This window comes from Magnolia sinica, chromosome 19 (genome assembly GCF_029962835.1).
Source record: "Magnolia sinica isolate HGM2019 chromosome 19, MsV1, whole genome shotgun sequence".
Lineage (NCBI taxonomy): Eukaryota > Viridiplantae > Streptophyta > Magnoliopsida > Magnoliales > Magnoliaceae > Magnolia > Magnolia sinica.
Window position 1 is genome coordinate 41,246,156 of NC_080591.1, and position 18,600 is coordinate 41,264,755.

The 18,600-nt window shown below is 39.7% G+C and overlaps 1 protein-coding gene and 1 long non-coding RNA gene across 6 annotated transcripts in view; one reads left to right on the forward strand and one right to left on the reverse strand.

The window, feature by feature from the left end:
• Positions 1-18,600, forward strand: part of LOC131234355 (3-phosphoinositide-dependent protein kinase 2-like) — a 38,625-nt gene that overhangs the window by 12,692 nt on the left and 7,333 nt on the right. For all 5 annotated transcript variants that reach the window (XR_009165688.1, XM_058231176.1, XM_058231175.1 and 2 more), the window contains exon 7: positions 3,508-3,673. Coding sequence is in view for 4 of the 5 variants with exons in the window: in XM_058231176.1 (XP_058087159.1) it covers positions 3,508-3,673 (166 nt within the window). In the remaining variant the exon portion in view is untranslated. The remainder of the gene's footprint in view (positions 1-3,507; positions 3,674-18,600) is intronic.
• Positions 6,992-8,060, reverse strand: LOC131234356 (uncharacterized). Its single transcript, XR_009165689.1, has 3 exons — positions 7,673-8,060; positions 7,405-7,497; positions 6,992-7,258 (listed from the first exon to the last, which is right to left on the reverse strand). It is a non-coding gene; the product is annotated as an uncharacterized LOC131234356 (long non-coding RNA).

The window sequence follows — 18,600 nt, forward strand, 5'->3', positions numbered from 1 at the left end:
GGACGAAGTGGATTTGTGACGTATATCTCTATGGCCCCACATAGGGGTCACATGCAATCCGCACCCAGTTTCTAAACCGTGTTTTCGCTTCATCAAGATCTGTGCGACCTAATCAAGTGGTTGGATGGCCAAAAAAAAAAAAAAAAACCCATTACAATGGCCCTATGAAGTTTTTAATGGTGGGCATTTAATCACCACTGTTTCCATTAGCGTGGTCCACCTGAGATGCAGATCTGTCTCATTTTGGACTCATGCCTTAAAATTATTTATCAAAATAAATGGACGACATTGATAAAATATTTATCATTATGATGGCCCCACAGAACATCGACCCATCAATCCACGGATACAAACAAGTGACACGTGCACCCCGTATAAATCAGTACACTTATCATACTAAGTCAACTGTGTGGGGCCCATTGTGATTTATGTATTTTATCCACCCCATCCATCCATTTTACAAGATAATTTTAAGGCTTGATCCTAAAGATGAAGCATATCCAATGCTCAAATGGACCACACAACAGGAAACAATTTGAATTGAACATGCCTACCATTGAAAAATCATTAGGGGCCACAAAAGTTTTGGATCCATGTCATTTTTGTATTTTACCTTCATCCATCTCCGTGTGATCTTATGAACAACTTGGATGACAAATAAACACCACTGTGGGCCATAGCGCCTAGGAAGGTTTCAATGGTAGGAATCATTGTCCCCACTGCCTTGGCAGTGTGGTCCACCTGAGCTTTGCATCTGCCTCATTTTGGGTTCACGACCTAAAATGATCTCGCTAATTGGATGGACCATGTGGATATAACACACACATCATGGTGGGGTCCACAGACTTGGTGACGTCCACACACCACTGACGTTCGCATCCGTACACCACACAAATTTACACCCGTAAAAACCCATCGAGAGGCCATTTTCGAAATGGAAGAGTTTCGGAAGGGAACCCTCAAAACCCTAAATTCTCGAAAGAAAATCTCTCCAAATCCCTATTCTTCAGCAAATTGTTCTCTGAAATCGTCTTTAGGTTTGAAATTTTTGACGTATTCGAAGAAAAAAAAGTAGAAAGTAGAGATTGGATGACACTTATGGCACATCGATCAATCGATTGGCCCACCGCAATTTCCGTTCACCGATTCTCTTCTACGATTGGCCCTCCTCTTCTATAGGTACGGAAATCCGCAAGTTTCCCTATTTTTTCCCTTTTTTGGGGATATTTTGCGTATTTACGCAATGCCCCGATGTTATTGGTCCTTTTATCGTTGAAAATGGGTTGTTTGCTACAGTTATCTCGTGACAGGGTAAGTAGATACAACGATTTCTCGCTGACAACTGGACTTTTTGCAAAAAATCGATAAAATCGCCGAAAAATCGGCGATATTAGGAAGAGAAACAAAAAAAGGGAATTTTGGTGTCGCAACTCCAACGATAACGAAATTATCAGCGATAATTTGATAATATTGCCGATAATTTAAACACTAATTGGAAGATTTGACATTGACGCCTTTATCAATGTCAGCCCTTAAGATAAGGAAATAACCTCTCCCATGACTGCTTGGAATCTTGAAGCTAGTATTTTTGCCAAAATCTTGTACGAACTTTCCAATAAGCTGATTGGTCTGAAATCTCTTGGGCTCTCGGCCCCCGCTTTATTCAGAATCAGGGCTATAAACATGGCTCCTAATTCTGAAGCTACATGATTTGATTAATAAAATTCGTTTATAAAAGCAACCGCATCATGCTTAACTACCCAAAACTTTTGGCAAAATGCTATCGGAAAACCATCGGGCCTTAACACTGTCTCATCCCAATTCTGATACCGCTTTCTCTCTCTCTTCCTCTAAAAATGTTTTTTCTAGGGATTCCACTGCATGTGAAGATATGGAGTACAAAAAGAGATTATCAAGAGAAGGCCGAATCCAATCATCTTTTGACAAAAGATCTCTATAGAAATTAACTATAGAATCACACGTCCTTGCTTTTCCTTCTACTCTGAACCCTTCCAACATTAAAGATTTGATTTTATTAACTCTTTCTTGAGCACTTTCCATTGCATGAAAATACTTCGTACTTTGATCTCCTTGTTTTAACCATAGGGCCCTTGAACGCTGTCTTCATTTAATTTTATCTTCTCGCAATCTAGCATCGTACTTTGCTTTGTAAACTTCCCTCCAAGCTCTTTCATCTTCTGACAAGTCTTCAGCCTCTTCTTTGATATCCAACAATTGAATATCTTGTAATAATCTCATCGACTCCTCTTCTCTCCTCCCCAAAGTCTTCTTTTCCAACGATTTATTTTCCCTTAAAACAATTTTAATTTCTGAAATAAAACAAAACCTGCCCTCCCTTGTACTGAGAAAAAAGCCAGCCCATGGGCCACCTTCTCTGCAAAACCTTCTATTTCTAGCTAAGCGAGTTCGAACCTGAATGGACGTGGACCCCAATTTTCCTCTTCAACCTCTAGCATGATTGGACAATGATTGGATATTGATTTTGGCAAACCTCGTTGGTGTACCAACGAAAAATTTTTCTTCCCATTCTGGTGATAAAAGAAAATGATCTAGTTTTGATTTAATCACCTCTGCTTGCCTGTTGGACCATGTGTATTTAACTTCTCCCTTTGGCAAATCAACCATGTAATGTTTGATTATCCATTCAGAGAAATTTCTCATACTACGAGAAATCTTACCTCTGCTCGATTTTTCATAAGTCTGATTACATTAAAGTCTCCTCCCACACACCATGGCAATTGCCATTGGCTCGGACATGAATCAAGCTTATATCAAAATTCTTGACATAAACTTGGCGACTGGTCCGCACAATTACATAAAGAAGGCCCATCGAAAGCCCAATGAAATTTCTTTAGAAAGTATAGACAAAATATTTTCCTTTCCAGCAAACCTCCTTACACCATACAGCTGAGTTCCATATGACCAGAATGCCTCCTGCAGCCCCATTCGCATCTTTCGCTTCCCATTCCTTTGACTGACCCCAACATACCGAATTCACCAAGTTCTGATCTATGCTTTTCAATTTGGTTTCCTGAAATGCTGCCAATTGGACCTTGTTCCTCTTGCACATGTCCTTAATTTGTGTTCTTTTTTGCGGACTCCCTAATCCCCTCACATTCCAACTGATTATCTTCATTGGGAACCGGCTGATCCCTCATCCACCCTGTTGAAGTTGTCCACAGCCTCCCCTGCTGCTTGTGCGTTTTCATACCCAATCTGCAGCATTTCTCTGTCGTTGCCGGAATTCTGTTCAAAGATGCCTTGATTTTCAAAAGGAGTTGGTCGCACAGATATTTGACACTTATGCTTGGCAAGCAGGATAGAAATCATCTAGGAAATGTTTCTAATTAAAATGACTTATGCTGGATCAGCATATTCCAATAACTTTATAGTACTGTGTCTCTGTTAAATTTACATACTTTTATTTGTTGTTGTTTATTCAAGCTCTTTAAGTGTCTCATTCCACTCATGTGGTTATTGCAACAGAAATGACCTTTGGGCAGTTGGCTGCACCTTATATCAGATGCTTTCAGGAACTTCTCCCTTCAAAGATGCAAGTGAATGGCTCATTTTCCAACGAATTATAGCCAGGGACCTTAGATTTCCAGATTACTTCTCAGATGAAGCAAGAGACCTTATTGATAAGTTATTGGTAAGCAATGGGGGTACTTGGAGGTCATCTGTACCTCTTTCTTGCAGTATTTTTATTTTTATTTATTTTTGTTTATTATTATTATTATTATTTTTTGTGATGTTCATATGGAGATTTTCTCAGCAACACTTACTCTTGATTATATGGAAGCCCTAATCTATCTATATCAGCTATAAATACTATCAACTCCTCTAGCTTTTAATACTTTAAAGATCACCACCGGCTTTTAATCCTATTCCTAACCACTATTTTTTGCAAAAATACCCAAAATACCCCTGAAAACCTATATGGGTGACTATCTTCAATAATTTTGAGGCTTCAAACAGTACAATCTCAAAAAACACAGACTGCCATCATGGATATCAAGAGATCATTGAAAACAAGATACAAGATAACCTAACCGGATGTCTGAGCAGAAATTGCCCCTTGGAGTTGATTGATTTGCGCCCCCCCACCCCCACTTTCCGCGCGCGGGCATGTGCGCACACAAAATCACAAAACAAGAGAGACCTCTACCATTAAGGGAATACTAACACTCAAAAGTAATATGCACCTTATTGTATGTAAGGCCAATGGCCTGATTTTACAGAGAATATACATATTCAGTGCCCATATTTGATTCAATTTCTCGTAGCATATGACTTTCTAATTTAAACATGTGTGTGACTAGATGGGATCCAATTTGGGCCTGTTCTTGTACACGTGTGGATGGGGCGTGATTGCATCAGGACCTCTTTTCTCCAGTGTCAAAATCATTGCAGATACAGTTGGCTCTTTAGCTTTTACCTCTTGGTTATCCAATTTCCAACGGAAATCCATGTATTCTTGATTTGAAAGACCTATCACATAAGGTTGTAGTTTCCCCTGGTTGGCGAACTGACAAGTTTGAATTATGGTGCCTTTGGAAAATATTTTTATTCAGTAATTGAGGGTGCTCTATAACAACATGTCAAGATTCACTCATCTCAGGCCTCTGAGGTCCTTCTAAAAGGATCCACATATACTACTTTGTCAGGCACAACGATTAGAAATCAGTTTCAGTCTTTCAAAAATAAAATAAATAAATAAAAATAAAAATAAAAATCAGTTTCAGTGTACCGTATAGGTCACCACCGAAACCAATATGTGTATCTGCCGATAAGCCCCCCTTTAAGTTAAAAAAATTTGAAGAAGTGCTGAAAAAATCCCAAATGTTTAAAATCCCTTAAAGCATAAGCTGCATTCAAATTAAATTAAGATTTGATCCTATATTGCATTAATCATCAACATGTGGTGTTGACAAGTGATGAAATTAATATTAATTACACTCTAGATGAAATGAATAATATGTACAGTACACACCACTATCAAGTATCAACTACCATGCACGCACCAAGGATGAGTATCAACTGTCAAGTATGCAGTCGACTATTGATGAGAATGAGTATCAACTATCAAGTATACAACGGGATCAAGTACATACCTAGACGATATGAGTCAACTAAAATCAAAACCACATGGAGTTACATGCTGGCTCAATGTGATATTTTCCATTGTGATTATCATGTCTATAATGTACCCCAGGTCCATATGCTCCAGCTGGGTATGGTCCAGAGAATCCAGAAGAAAAAAAGATGCCATAAATCCTAGAATCTCCCCCCTTTGCTGCGGGATGGGCATCATATGATTGAGATAAAGATGCCCAAGATAAGAAGTCTGCTGATCTATCCTTTGTAATTGCAAGGGTTGTAATCATAATCCCAACTGATCACCCAGTGGAATAGCTTGAGAGGGCTTGACACCTCTTGTATCTCCAGATTCTCCACCCGAGTCATCAGTTACTCTCCTAAAAAATATGAAACCTTCGTAGCATTGGTAGCGTAAACATGAATACGTGGTCCTCTGCGTTTGTCATTTATTGATCTCTCATCCTCATCCGCCCTATAATGGTGTAAACACACGAATTTGGAGAATGTTTTTCTATCTTTCTTCAACCCAAAGGTGGGTTTAAATAACTACATTACAAGGCTATACAAGGAAGGTTATTTAAGAGCTTCTCTATACATGGTATTTTACACCTAACAACCCATATATACAATATTCTATTCACATCTGCCCTCAAATTGATGTGGGATAATGAACCAACATCAGTTTGCCACGAAGAAACGTATGACGAGATGATGTCATAGTTTTGGTAAAAATATCAGCAAGTTGCAGCTCTGATGTCACATGAGGAAGAGAAATGATTCCAGCTGTGTATTTTTCTCTCACAAAGTGGCAGTCAACTTCAATGTGTCTAACGCGCTCGTGAAATATCGGATTCGAAGCCAACTGAATCACACTAAGATTGTCAGCATATAATGGAGTCTGTCAACAATCCCCGGAACCAAGTAATTTCACTACATGCATCTGCCATTGCACGGTATTCTGCTTCTGTGCTGGATCTAGATACCGTGGTTTGCTTTTTACACTTCCAGCTAATCAATGATTGTCCTAAGAAAACACAATAACCCGTGGTGGACCGTTGTGAAATGGGACATCCTGCCCAATCTGCATCAGAGTAAGCAGATAATTGTAGATCAGGCGATGATGGAAAGAGAAGCGCTTGGTTGAGGGTACCTCTAAGGTAATGAATAGTGCGATGAACTGCTGTCATATGCAATGTGCAAGGAGCCTCAACAAACTGGCTAACAACATGAACTGCAAATGAGATATCGGGACGAGACATAGTGAGATAGACTAGTCTTCCCACCAGCTGCCTATAGGATGTAACATCAGAGAGAAGGTTGCCATCATCTTTCCCATACTTGACATTCAATTCCAGAGGAGTCTCATGGGTTTTGTTATCTGTAAGGTTTGCAAGCTTGATCAAATCACAGGTATACTTACGTTGACTCAAGAGATAACCTTGAGTATTACGAGAAATTTCAAGACCCAAAAAATATGTTAACTGCCCCATATCCTTCATATGAAATGAGGAGTGAAGTAATAATTTGAGATCAGCAATTCCTTGAGCATCACTTCTTGTGATGAGAATATCATCAACATAAACCAATAAAGCAACTAGACCTGAATCAGTCTTGAGAATAAACAATGAAGAATCATATTGGCTTTGAGAAAAGCCCGCCGTGGTTAACACCCCATGGAATTTTTGAAACCATGCTCTTGGTGCTTGTTTGAGTCCATATCAAGCTTTAGAGAACTTGCAAACTAAGCGTGGATCCTTGGATTTGTAACTGGGAGGTTGCTTCAAGTAAACGTCTTCTTTGAGATGTCCATGGAGGAAAGCATTCTTAACATCGAGTTGACTGAGTTGCCAACCTTTAGAAGCACTTACAGCAATTAAGGAACGGACCGTTTTATTTTTCCCACTGGAGCGAACGTCTCATCATAATCAACTCCATATTCTTGTTTATAGCCCTGGGCCATGAGCCGAGCTTTGTATTGATCTAAGCTCCCATCAGATTTTAATTTCACAGTATAGACCCATTTGCTTCATATCACTTGCTTCCCCTCAGGTAATGGAACCAGCGTCCAAGTAGCATTCTCCTTGAGTGCCTAAATCTCATCATCCATGGCCTTTACCTAACACGGTTGTGTAGATGCCTGAGAGAATAAGAAGCAGGGACAACCAAAAAATATAATCTAGAAAACAAGGCATGATGAGAGGCAAAAAGATTCAATCAACGGGGAGGAACAGACGGACGACTAGAACGTCGTAATTGAATCTCAATGGAAGATGGGATAGTTACCTGCGCAATAGGAGAAGAAGACAACTGATTGGAAGCAGGAGCAGCTGAGGGAGAGGACCCAAGAGAGATAGGCTTCACACGGCGTTGGTAGACCTGCAAAGGAGGAGTGGGAGAAGGAAGCGGAGAATGATTGTCTTTAAAAGAAGACATGAGAATTGGAATAACTGAAGGAGATGCATGGACAACTCTATAATAAAGTAAATTTTCAAAGAATGTGACATGTCAAGACACATGAACGCGATGAGAAGATGGATCATAACAACGATACCCTTTCTGATGCTCCCCATATCCAAGAAATACACATTTAGTTGCCCTGGGACTGAGTTTATCCCGTTCTCGCTCCGGAAGATGAACAAAAGCAATGCATTCAAACACTCGTAACCGACTATAATCGGGATCTTTATCATGAAGGAAGAACGTGGGAGTTTTCCGGTTGGCCAAAACACTGGAAGGTAATCGATTGATCAGATACACAACTGTTGATTTTGCTTCAGCCCAAAGAAATTTTGGAACATTGGCATACTCCATCATGGTGGTTGCTACCTTAGTAATGTGCCGATTCTTTCGTTCTGCTACTCCATTTTGCTCTGGTGTGTGAGGACACGTTCGCTGATGTATAATTCTATTTGAACTTAGAAAAGTCTCAAACTCGGAGGATATATTCTCCCCCAGAGTCAGACCGTAGAACTTTAATTTTCTTTGCAAATTGAGTCTCCACATATGATGAAGATTGTCTGTAACACGAAAATGCTTCAGACTTGTGCTTCATGAAATAAATCTAAGCGTGTCTTGAAAAGTCATCCACAAAGATGATGTAATACAACGAACCACCGGGAGCCATGATGGGAGATGGACTCCAAACATCAGTATGAACGAGATCAAACAGATTCTGAGTACGAGTGTTACTTAATGAAAAGGGCAATGCAGTAGATTTACACACTTTGCAACTAACACAGTTCATATCAATGGAAATGGGACTAATATTGATTTCTTTATTCAAAAGACCAAATCTAAATAAGAAAAGCATGTTTTTAGAATTTGGATGCCCTAAACGACTATGCCAAAGTTTCCAGCATTTATTAGCAATAGAAATATCATTAGAAGATGGAAGAAAAAAACAACGCGATGAGACAACTCCGGGATCGAATGCCAAAGTAAATAACCATCCTCTTTTATGGCCCTTCCCAATCAGCTTTCCTGTTTCCAGATCCTGTATGAAACAACCAGACCGAGAAAACAAAACCAAACAGTTATTCTCTACTAGTTGAGCAACCGAAATCAAGTTGGCAGATAATTTAGGAACATAAAACACTTTGCGAAAGAAGAAATTGCGAGGTGAGGAAGGTGAGACTTTCAAGGACCCGATATGAGAAATAAGTAAATGGTTCCCATCCGCAGTGTAGATGGGACCCACACCACTATACGGAACGCAATCAGTTAGACAAGAAAGATCCCCAGTCATATGATTAGATGCTCCTGAGTCAATATACCAAAGATTTCTAGGATCAATATTACCTATCGAACTTGAAGAACCCATCGCTTGAAGGATTTGCTGAATTTGTTCTGGGGAAAGGATATTAGGCTGCACCGATGGGGCCACAGAGGAATCTGAGTTAGGCTTCGCAGGAGAGGAAGTTAGAAATGCACGTCCACGTCGCTGGTAGTGAGGAAGTAGAGGAGGGCGAGTCGGGCAATTGGCTATCTCATGTCCTTCTTGTTTGCAATACTGACAAAACAGAGTACTTAGTCCAGTCCAGAGGAATTCATATTTGCTTTCTTGTTGAGACAACAAGCAGCCACATGACCAAAATCATTACACTCAGTACATTAAACTTTCGACATGTCTCGAGACTTTAATGAAGGTAGCATCAGGAACAACCTCTCTCATGGAAGCAAGGGGTTTTAAACGTGTTTCTTCTGCAATCAAATCAGATAGAGCTGCTTCAAGAGAGGAAGTTGAGGCCGGTTCATTAGAGCGGCTTGGGTTGGTTCAAACTCCGGACGGAGTTTATACATAAATTGCATCAATTTACCTGTGTCACGAAGTATCTTTACTGTCTCGACCGCCGTAGCGGGAATAACTGGATCCATAAGTTGAATCTCATGCCAAAGGGAGGTAAGTTTAGAATAGAAATCTTATATACTCAGAGCTCCTTGTTCTAATTTTGACAGCTCATACTCTACTTGATAGCGACGGGCATGATTCGATTGTTGATAATACATTTTTAAGTAAGCCCATATTTCATATGCAGTCTCGAATGACGCGAGGTTAATTGCAATGTTGCTCTCAACACTATTAAGGATCCATGTGACCACCTTCGAATTATTAGTGGTCCAAGATAGGAGTTCTCTTTCCTCCTTTGGTTTGCCTATCGAACCATCCACATAGCCATAGAGGCTCTTTCTTGCAAAAAAATGTTTGAATTGAAACTGTCACAGGGAAAATTTTTTCCCATCCAAATTAACAAGGATAGTTTTGGTCTTATCAAAGGGATTCATGGATGCCATAAGGAAGAAAAACCATGAAAAAGAAATGTACCACAAATTTCTGGGTGAGCAGGACCGGATTTGATGAGCAGGACCATCTGATGAGTGGGACCAAATCTGATGAGCAGGACGAAATCGTTGATGAAGAGCAGGACTAAATCTGATGCGGATCTAGAGCTTTTTGTGGTCGTGCAGCAGGTATGGGCCGTCGGATCTGGAGATGGTAGAGACTGGCTGCAACTACAGCGGGATCTAGAGATGGTTTTTGACAGCGAGCACGTTGATGGAGCACGATGGAAATGATGGTAGGTTGCAGAGAAGATGACAGAGCCATCGGAATCAATGGAGGAGGCTGCCGTAATCGTGGACCGCCGGAAATCGATGAGGGACCACCGGAATCAAAGGAGGAGCACCGGTTTAGAAACCTAGCTTTGATACCATGTAAACAAACAAATTTGGAGAATGTTTTTCTATCTTTCTTCAACTCAAAGGTGGGTTTAAATAACCACATTACAAGGCTATACAAGGAAGGTTATTTAAGAGCTTCTCTATACATGGTATTTTACACGTAACAACCCATATATACAATATTCTATTCACAAATGGTACCACTGTATCATCACCGCCAGGTTCTCCACCGTCACTAGACTCAAATTGTGTCAAAGTCCTCTCACCACTCCCAAATGAGGGCGAATCAGCTGCCTCATGTGCCTACGCCCGTGAAGACGATTGTGTGGTACGGCTTGACACTACTACATCTTCACCTGTACTTTTTCTCAACTACTATTCATGTAATATTTCCTTGACACTACTACATCTTCACCTGTAGTTTTTCTCAACTACTATTCATCTAAAATTTGCCTGAAGTTATTGTCATCATTTAATATTGGGTGGTTGAATTTTACTAACCATTAGCTCAATGGGTTGTCCTCATCAAAGATGAGATCCAAATTAATTGAATCATATTCTGGTTGTCCTTGCTCTTGATTTCTCAAGCTCAACCATAGATTATAGTGTATATAAACTTCTCTGAGGCCAGCCTATTCCTTTCTTTCGTTTGAAAAATGGTGCATGTACTAAAGGAAGAAAGAAAGGGGAAATATAAACATAAAGGGAGGGAGGGAGAATAATGTGGCTACTGAAAGGTGGGAAGCAAGAAAGGGGAAAGAGAGAGAGGGGATGGGGGAATAATGTGGCTACTTAAAAGGTGGGAAGGAAGAAAAGGGGAAACAAGCCTAGAAGTAGGGTGGTTGCTGAAGAGGGGAAGAAAGGATGGGGAAAACTAAACCTAAAGAAGCTTTTATATTGAAAATGCAAAACCCTGCTGGAAACACTAGGGCTGGCGATGGGCTGGGCTAGGCTGTCGAGCTCTTGGGCCTGGCTGCTTCAGACTAGGCTTGGGCTGGAATACTAGACCCGAGGGTTGGGCCCTGGCTTAAAATTTAAGCCCATTTAGTAATCGGGCTAGTCTTTGGCTTCGTTTAAGAGCCCATCAACCTGGTGTTTTGGATTTCAAGGGATTTTTCGTCATATATCATGCATGATGGGGCACTCTTATTGAACAGCCCAAATCTTGCACAAAAGTTGGTAGCCAAGGTCGGGCCATGCATAATCATCATGGGACGAGATTGGGCCTCTTTGTTTTGGCCCATCACAATTCTGGGCCAGGTTTGGGCCTAGGTTCTACTTTATGGGCTGGCTTTGGACAAACCTTAGCCTAGACCGTTGACAACCTTAAGAAAGACTTGATCGAGTTTCCAACTTGATTGAGTCGGTGAATAAATTGAGTCTCGAGAGCCAACCTTTCAATTAGTCGAGTAGAGTTGGCCTAGATAAGTTTATTTTATTTATTATTATTATTTTAAATTAGGGCTCTAGTACCATTTTGATGCAATCAAGAACCATGGCAACCCAAAATAAGAATGTGCATTGACAAGACAAGGTTTAGACTTATCCAAAAATGCAATTTGCATATTTTAGCAATGGCTATAATACCACTTTGAGGCAATCAAGAACCATAGGCAACACAAAATAATAAAGGAAAAGCACACCAACAAGACAAGGCTTTGAGTTCTCCATAAACCCAAATTGCGTAAAAGAAAAATAATTTCAATTTTCAAATGGCTCTTGTTCTTCGTATATGTACGTCTTCTTATACATATAAATAAAGTAATTCCTTACTAGTAAATTTTTTTTTTTCAAAGGCATCTATTAATACAGTTAACAAACTAGCTCTTAATCTTAATCACCAATTACAAAAAATATCCAAAATACCCATAAAACCTAGTTTGTAGCTATTTCATTATTGGTTTTGAGGCCTTAGACAGTGGAATCTAAAAAAGCATAAAAATGACCATTATAGATCTCGAAGGTTTGGAGGACTCGGCCAAGAAACCTATTGGAAAAGAGAATTACTTAGATCCAACCATAGTGAAATTAAAAAAAAAAAAATGCGACTAATTCGTCCAAGTTGACTCGACACGATTGGTTGGAGAGTCAACTCAGTGAATTAAGGAGTTAGTGAACTTGTCGAATCTAGTAAAAACTTGGTTGTGTCAATTTGACTTGGCTAAGCTCAACTTTCTTTCTTCCCTTCAGTCATTTCTTTGACCTTGAATGGTAGGTTTTCCATTCTCGCCACCCCTTCCCTCTCTTCTTAAAAGTTGCGGTCTCTATCTTGCCCTGTTAGACCAGCACAACTGCCCCTTCCCAAGACCTCTCTTGATTTTCTTTCTTTTGGATTGATGTTCATGCATCACATTCTATATTTGTTAAAGTGGGGCCCCTTGTTCGATGTTCCAAGCCATTGATATGATTGGCTCCACATTGATGGACCATATACCAAAATGCTCTATAATGGAAGCCATCAAATCTTTGGCCTCTCTTTGGTTGAATGAGGACCATCTACTTTTGGCCACTATTCGAAGGGTTAGGATGGCCCCCTTCCTATTAAATATTGATTCTTTTCTTTTAAACATTTTAAATGTATTTCATTTTTCTAGTCTTGAATTTCAAGATTAAGAGAACTCTGGTCAAGTTTTTAAATTATAGATACAGCCATAGCCTTAATCAATATATGTTCCTTTCCATAATGAAAGGAATCCCAAAGACGGTGTGTGGATTTAAAGGCAGTTTCATATCCTCATATTGAGGGCATGCTCGAACAAATTTTCTTGACTTCACCATCATTGCGTGTGAGGCAATGCATCTGATGGTAAGGGTTGCCACTCCTTTATTTTCCCTTGTTTTCCCCAAATTCCATTTCAAGGGTGCTAGCAAAATTTGTTTTAACCATTGTCCGGAGTATCCTTGATATTATCAAAATATCTCTGATATTATCCCCTATCTCTAGCTCGAAGATATCGATAATATTGGCAATGTATCGAAAAGTATCGCCAATATTTTTGACTGTGTAAATTCCAGGTGTCGCATGTATCGGCGATATTTCAATAATATCGCCAATGTATCGATATCACCAAAAATCTGTTTATTCAAAAAACTTTTCATTTCATTTTTTTTAATGGGTGAATGGTTGTATGTAGTGTTCAAATTGTCGATGATAATATCGATCATATAATGATTTATTGTTATTGCAATATGGGCGATATTGAGACCACTAGTTTCTTACGATGACACATGCTTTTAGGCCCCCATTAAATATAAACTTATTTTGTATGCATTCTTTTTTCAACTTTTTTTTCTTTTTATTCTTAAATATGCAAATATGTGCATTTTAGTATCTCCTGAAGTTTCACTGAAAAAAATCCATCGCTTTCCTCATGATTTTCCGCATTTTTGGTTATTGACGATATTATCAGCGATATCGACATTGTTTCTGTATCCTTGGCTAACAAAACTTGCAGCAATATCGATACTTCAAATACTAGTTTTAACTAGGGTAGATAAACTTATGAGGGATTTTCTCTGCCTTAAATTTGTTTTAACTAGGATAGATAAACTTAGGAGGGATTTTCTTTGGAATGGTAATTCCGATAGCCAGAAGTTCCATCTCCTAATTTGGTCACTGAAGGAGGAGCTGGAATGGGTTATATTGGATGTGAACTAGGCTCTCCTTTGGAAATGGCTATGGCGCTTTGACATCATGGCTGACAATTGGTGGATAAATTTTTACATGCAAATATGGAGTTCCATTCGGGGAGGGGGGGTGTTTACCAAACTCTCCTCCTTATATAGAGCTTCCTCAGTGTAGAAGGCCATTATTTCCACTAGCCTTGGAGGTGGTTCTAGGATTAGACTTTGGCCAGATTGTTGGATTTCCAACAGTTCCCTAGCTACTATTTTTCTTATCTTGGCAGAGTGGCTTCGAATAACTCCATTTTCGTGGCTAATTGCTTCTTCACTAATGGTTCAGGAGTTTGGTGCTCTCCTTGCAGGAGAGCTCTTACAGATAATGAAATAGAGGAATTGTTGGAGTTGTTGTTGCTTCTATAAGGAATCCAGGCAAATCCGGGGATGGAAGATTCTCTCCTGGTAGCTCACCTCTTCAGGCATGTTCTCTTCCAAATCCCCATCAACATCCAAACTTCTCTTCCTTTTTTGGTCTTACAAATCCTCCCCCCCCCCCCCCCTTCCCTAATATCTGCTTGCTCTGTAGTGGAGATGCAGAATCTTTCCCTCATCTCTTCTTGCATTGCCCATTCATGGTTCAAGTTTGGTCCGCTATCCTGATCAAATTTCACTCCCCCAGAGTGATGCCTGGTGAGATTTTGGATACGGTGTCCGCTTGGCATGGAGGTGGTTTTGGTAAAGACTTTAAAGCAGTCTGGCACCTTACGTTAATGGCCACCTTTGGAATATTTGGACAGGAAGGAATCTTCGCTGCTTCAGAAATGCCTTTTTGTCCTCTTCAAAGGTTTCAACTCAAATCTTCTAGGATGTGAAGGACTTTGGTCCTCAAACATCAATCTGATTGACAGATCCTTCATTGGCCCCCTTTGGTTTAGTGCAGGGATTTATTTGGGTTCCTCTATCTCTGTGTCGTGTTTGTTTGGCGCCTTTTTGCCTTCGAGTCCTTGTTTGTATAGGTGGTGGTGGTTTCTCTTTTTGGCCCGCCTTTCGGGCCCTTGAGTTGTATAGTGGTTTTTAGGTTTTGTTTCAGTTTGTGTTTGCCCTGCATCTTTGGGTTGCTTTGTCTCCCTTGATATATATATATATATATATATATATATATATTTGTTTGTTTGTTTGTTTTTTTTGTTGTTAGCTTGTTAGTACACACCAACTGTCAGTACATGCAATGTTAGCCACCCCCACTAGGGATCGATACCAAGACCTCAAGTGTTGAAACGAGGTATATCCACTCAGTCTACCAGTTGAGCTATGGATCAGGGTGTCTTTATATATATATATATATATATATATATATATTCATTCTTCGAAAAAAGGGGTGCTAACAAAATGGGTATCCCAATGTTGAGGGACCTTGAGGCTCTAGTAGCCGAGTATTCAAACTGGTTCCAAATGGCCCCACCGGGTTCTAAACATGTGATAAGATCCTTCTCCTCTCACCTAATGTAGAACATGAAATCTAACACCATCCTATTGTTTGTTCTCCACGGAAGGCTTGGCAAGGTTACCGATCCTTAATCTTCCTAGGACTTGTACAATGAAGCACTTCCAAATTTGAACACATTAAGCTATATCATCTATGAAGGCTTCTTGCACAACCATCTCTTCGAGCTAAACATGAAGAGGTCGCCGGAGATATCATTGGCTGGATATAAAACAGTAGAGCACCGGAGCTGGCAAAAGTCATTGGTAAAATTTTTCATCCATATTTACTGTTTGTCATCAGCCCTTGGGCTAAAGAGGGCCCAAACTTGGGGTAGCATTTTCCAATAAAAGCATATGATCAATTCATATGCTAGGATGTTATACAAATGTGGTATGTAGAGAAGAAAGAAGAGAGATTTTACGGAACCATTGAGTTAGAGAGAGTAATACTCTCTCTAGACTTATTTTATTACTCAAACCTAATGTAAAATAATATGGTGACCCGAGGGAGCACCAAAATATAAGACAAATGCATAATATATTCTAACACTCCCCCTTAAGTTGGAGCATAGATATAACACGCTTGCCCATGATATCACGAAGGTGAGAAGAATGAACGGCCATAGTGAGGATGTGATCTGTCTCGTACTTGGAATGAACATGAGGCATAGACATCAACTCGGATGAGATCCTTCTCACGGGTAAAGTGACTATTCACCTTGATGTTTTTTGTCCTTTCATGGAAGCCAGGATTTAAGTCTATATCAATCACAACTTGTCACAATATAGTGGAACGGGTGTAGGCACTTGAAGATCCTGAAGAAGAGATCGAAGCTAGATGACTTCACATGTAGCATGACCTATGGAGTGATATTTTGCTTAGGCTGATGAACGAGCTACAACTGTCTGTTTCTTGCTCTTCCATGAAACAAGATTATTTTCTTTAAGGTGCAAAACCGCATAGTGCATTGCCTATCATTATATTATCCGTCTGAATCAGCATCACAGTAGGCAGTAATGTGAAGATGACCATGATCAGAGTATAAAACCCTTTCCAAGTGCAGACTTCAAATAGTGGAGAATTCGATGGACTGCCTGCCTTAAGATGGTAAGCGCAAGGAACTTATGTGAACTAGCTCACAACACCAATGGCATACGCAATATCAGGTCAAGTTGTTGATAAATGAGTTTGCAAACCAAATGAAGACACATGCCTAGGTCTTGGAGATAGTTTGACTCTTTATAGTGTAGGTGGTAATTCACCTCTTGTGGTAGTATCAGCAGAACGAGAATCTAGCATGCTCGTTTCTTGAAGGAGGTCAAGAGCATATTTCTGCAGTGAGATAAATATGACTCTCTTGGATAGATTGACCTCAATGCTAGGAAATATTTCAATGAACCCAGATCTTTAATCTCAATGGTGCCCGCAAGAAAAACTTTATTAGCTACTATCTTATATTCACTATCACCAGGAACAAGAGTTGTCATTACAAGCGATGCAATGAACCCTAATTTGATAGACTACTAAATCCTTTGAACCATGCCCGAGGAGACTGTTTAAGCCTGTATAATTTTTTCTTCAACTTGCTTATGTTGCACTTGTACCCTTGTGGATGAAAACCAGGATAGAGCCATATACACTTCTTCTTTAAAATCACCATGAAGACGATGAGCCATTACAAAGATAGCTTGCACAAAGTTCAACTTGGCAATAGGAGCAAATGTCTCTTGATAATCTACTCCAAATTGTTGAGTGAATCCCTTAGGTACAAGATGAGCTTTGTGCTAAGCAATAGAACCACCAGGGTTATACTTAACGTGCATACCCATTTGCACCTAACAACATACCTTCCTTCTGGTAACTCAACCGAGTCCCAGGTCCCCTTTTTATCAAGAGATGTTATCTCTTTGATCGTTGCTGCTTTCAAACATGGATCTGCCTGAGCATCCATAACTCTAGAAGGAATAGATGCAGAAGAAATGGAGGAAAGAAGCACACTAAAAGAAGGAGAAATGTGCTCATAGGAAGTGAAATTACTAATTAGAGTTTTATAAGCTCAGATGGAGTTTTGGAAGGACCTAGTTTAGGAATAAAGGATGATGGCTGTTCGGCTTTGGCATTGAGTCAGTGGAGAGGTGGTGGTCGATCATCTCTGAAGGTTGGTCTCTGTGCTTTATGCAAGTATACACTTTTGGAGGTTTTTTTTATCAATTCAAGAGGGACTTGAACAGGTAAGGACTATCCTTTATGATGGGAAGGGAAAATGCATCGTTACATGGAGCAGTGTTAGTTGTCCTTTAAGCAGTAGGAGACATTCTTGAAAAACTTGACATCCTCTAAGACCTACCATTTCTTCGTCTCAAGGCTGTAAATACTTGTATCCCTTTTTGTTGGTGCATATCCTTAAAAAAAACACACACACATAATGGATTAGGGTCCTAACTTATCTAGGAAATTCCCCAACACATGAGTAAAACACATGCAAACACTTTAGGAGGGATGTTGAACAACAACAAATAAGGTTTTAGGAGGTGAAGAGGGTAAATGTTCTCAAGAAAGGGTGAGGGTATCCTGTTGATCATATGGGTAGCAATAAGGATTCCCTCATCCTAGAAGATGTTTGGAACTGTCATCCCATCCCCTTAACATGGATCTAGTTACCTTAAAGAAGAAGCCATTTTTTGCATTCAACAGGTCCATTCTGTTAATGTGTGTATGAGCAAAAGGTTTGGAATTCGATGCCATGGTCAGACATATAACTCTGCTGATCATGACATGTGTATTCCTTTGCATTGTCAGACCTTATGACCTTACTTTTAGTCTCAAAATGAGTATGGACCATTTTTTCAAGTGTTTTCACAATTGATGACACTGTATTTCTATTTTCCATGAGATATATCCAGGTGAAACGAGAATAATCATCAATAAACGAAGTAAAAATACATGCATACACAAAAAAGAAGTAATTGGACCAGGTTCACCCATCAGGATGAATAAAATAAAAAGGGGCAACTCATTTATTCTCACTAATAGGATAGGCAGTTCAACAAAGCTTGGGCAGATGACAAGTTTCACATTGAAAACAAACGTGCTCAGAAAATTTATTTGGAAAGAAACCTCTTAAGGGACCCAATAAACATGTGACCCACGCGTGTATGCTAGAGTTGTACATGCTCATTATTACTCAAAATAGA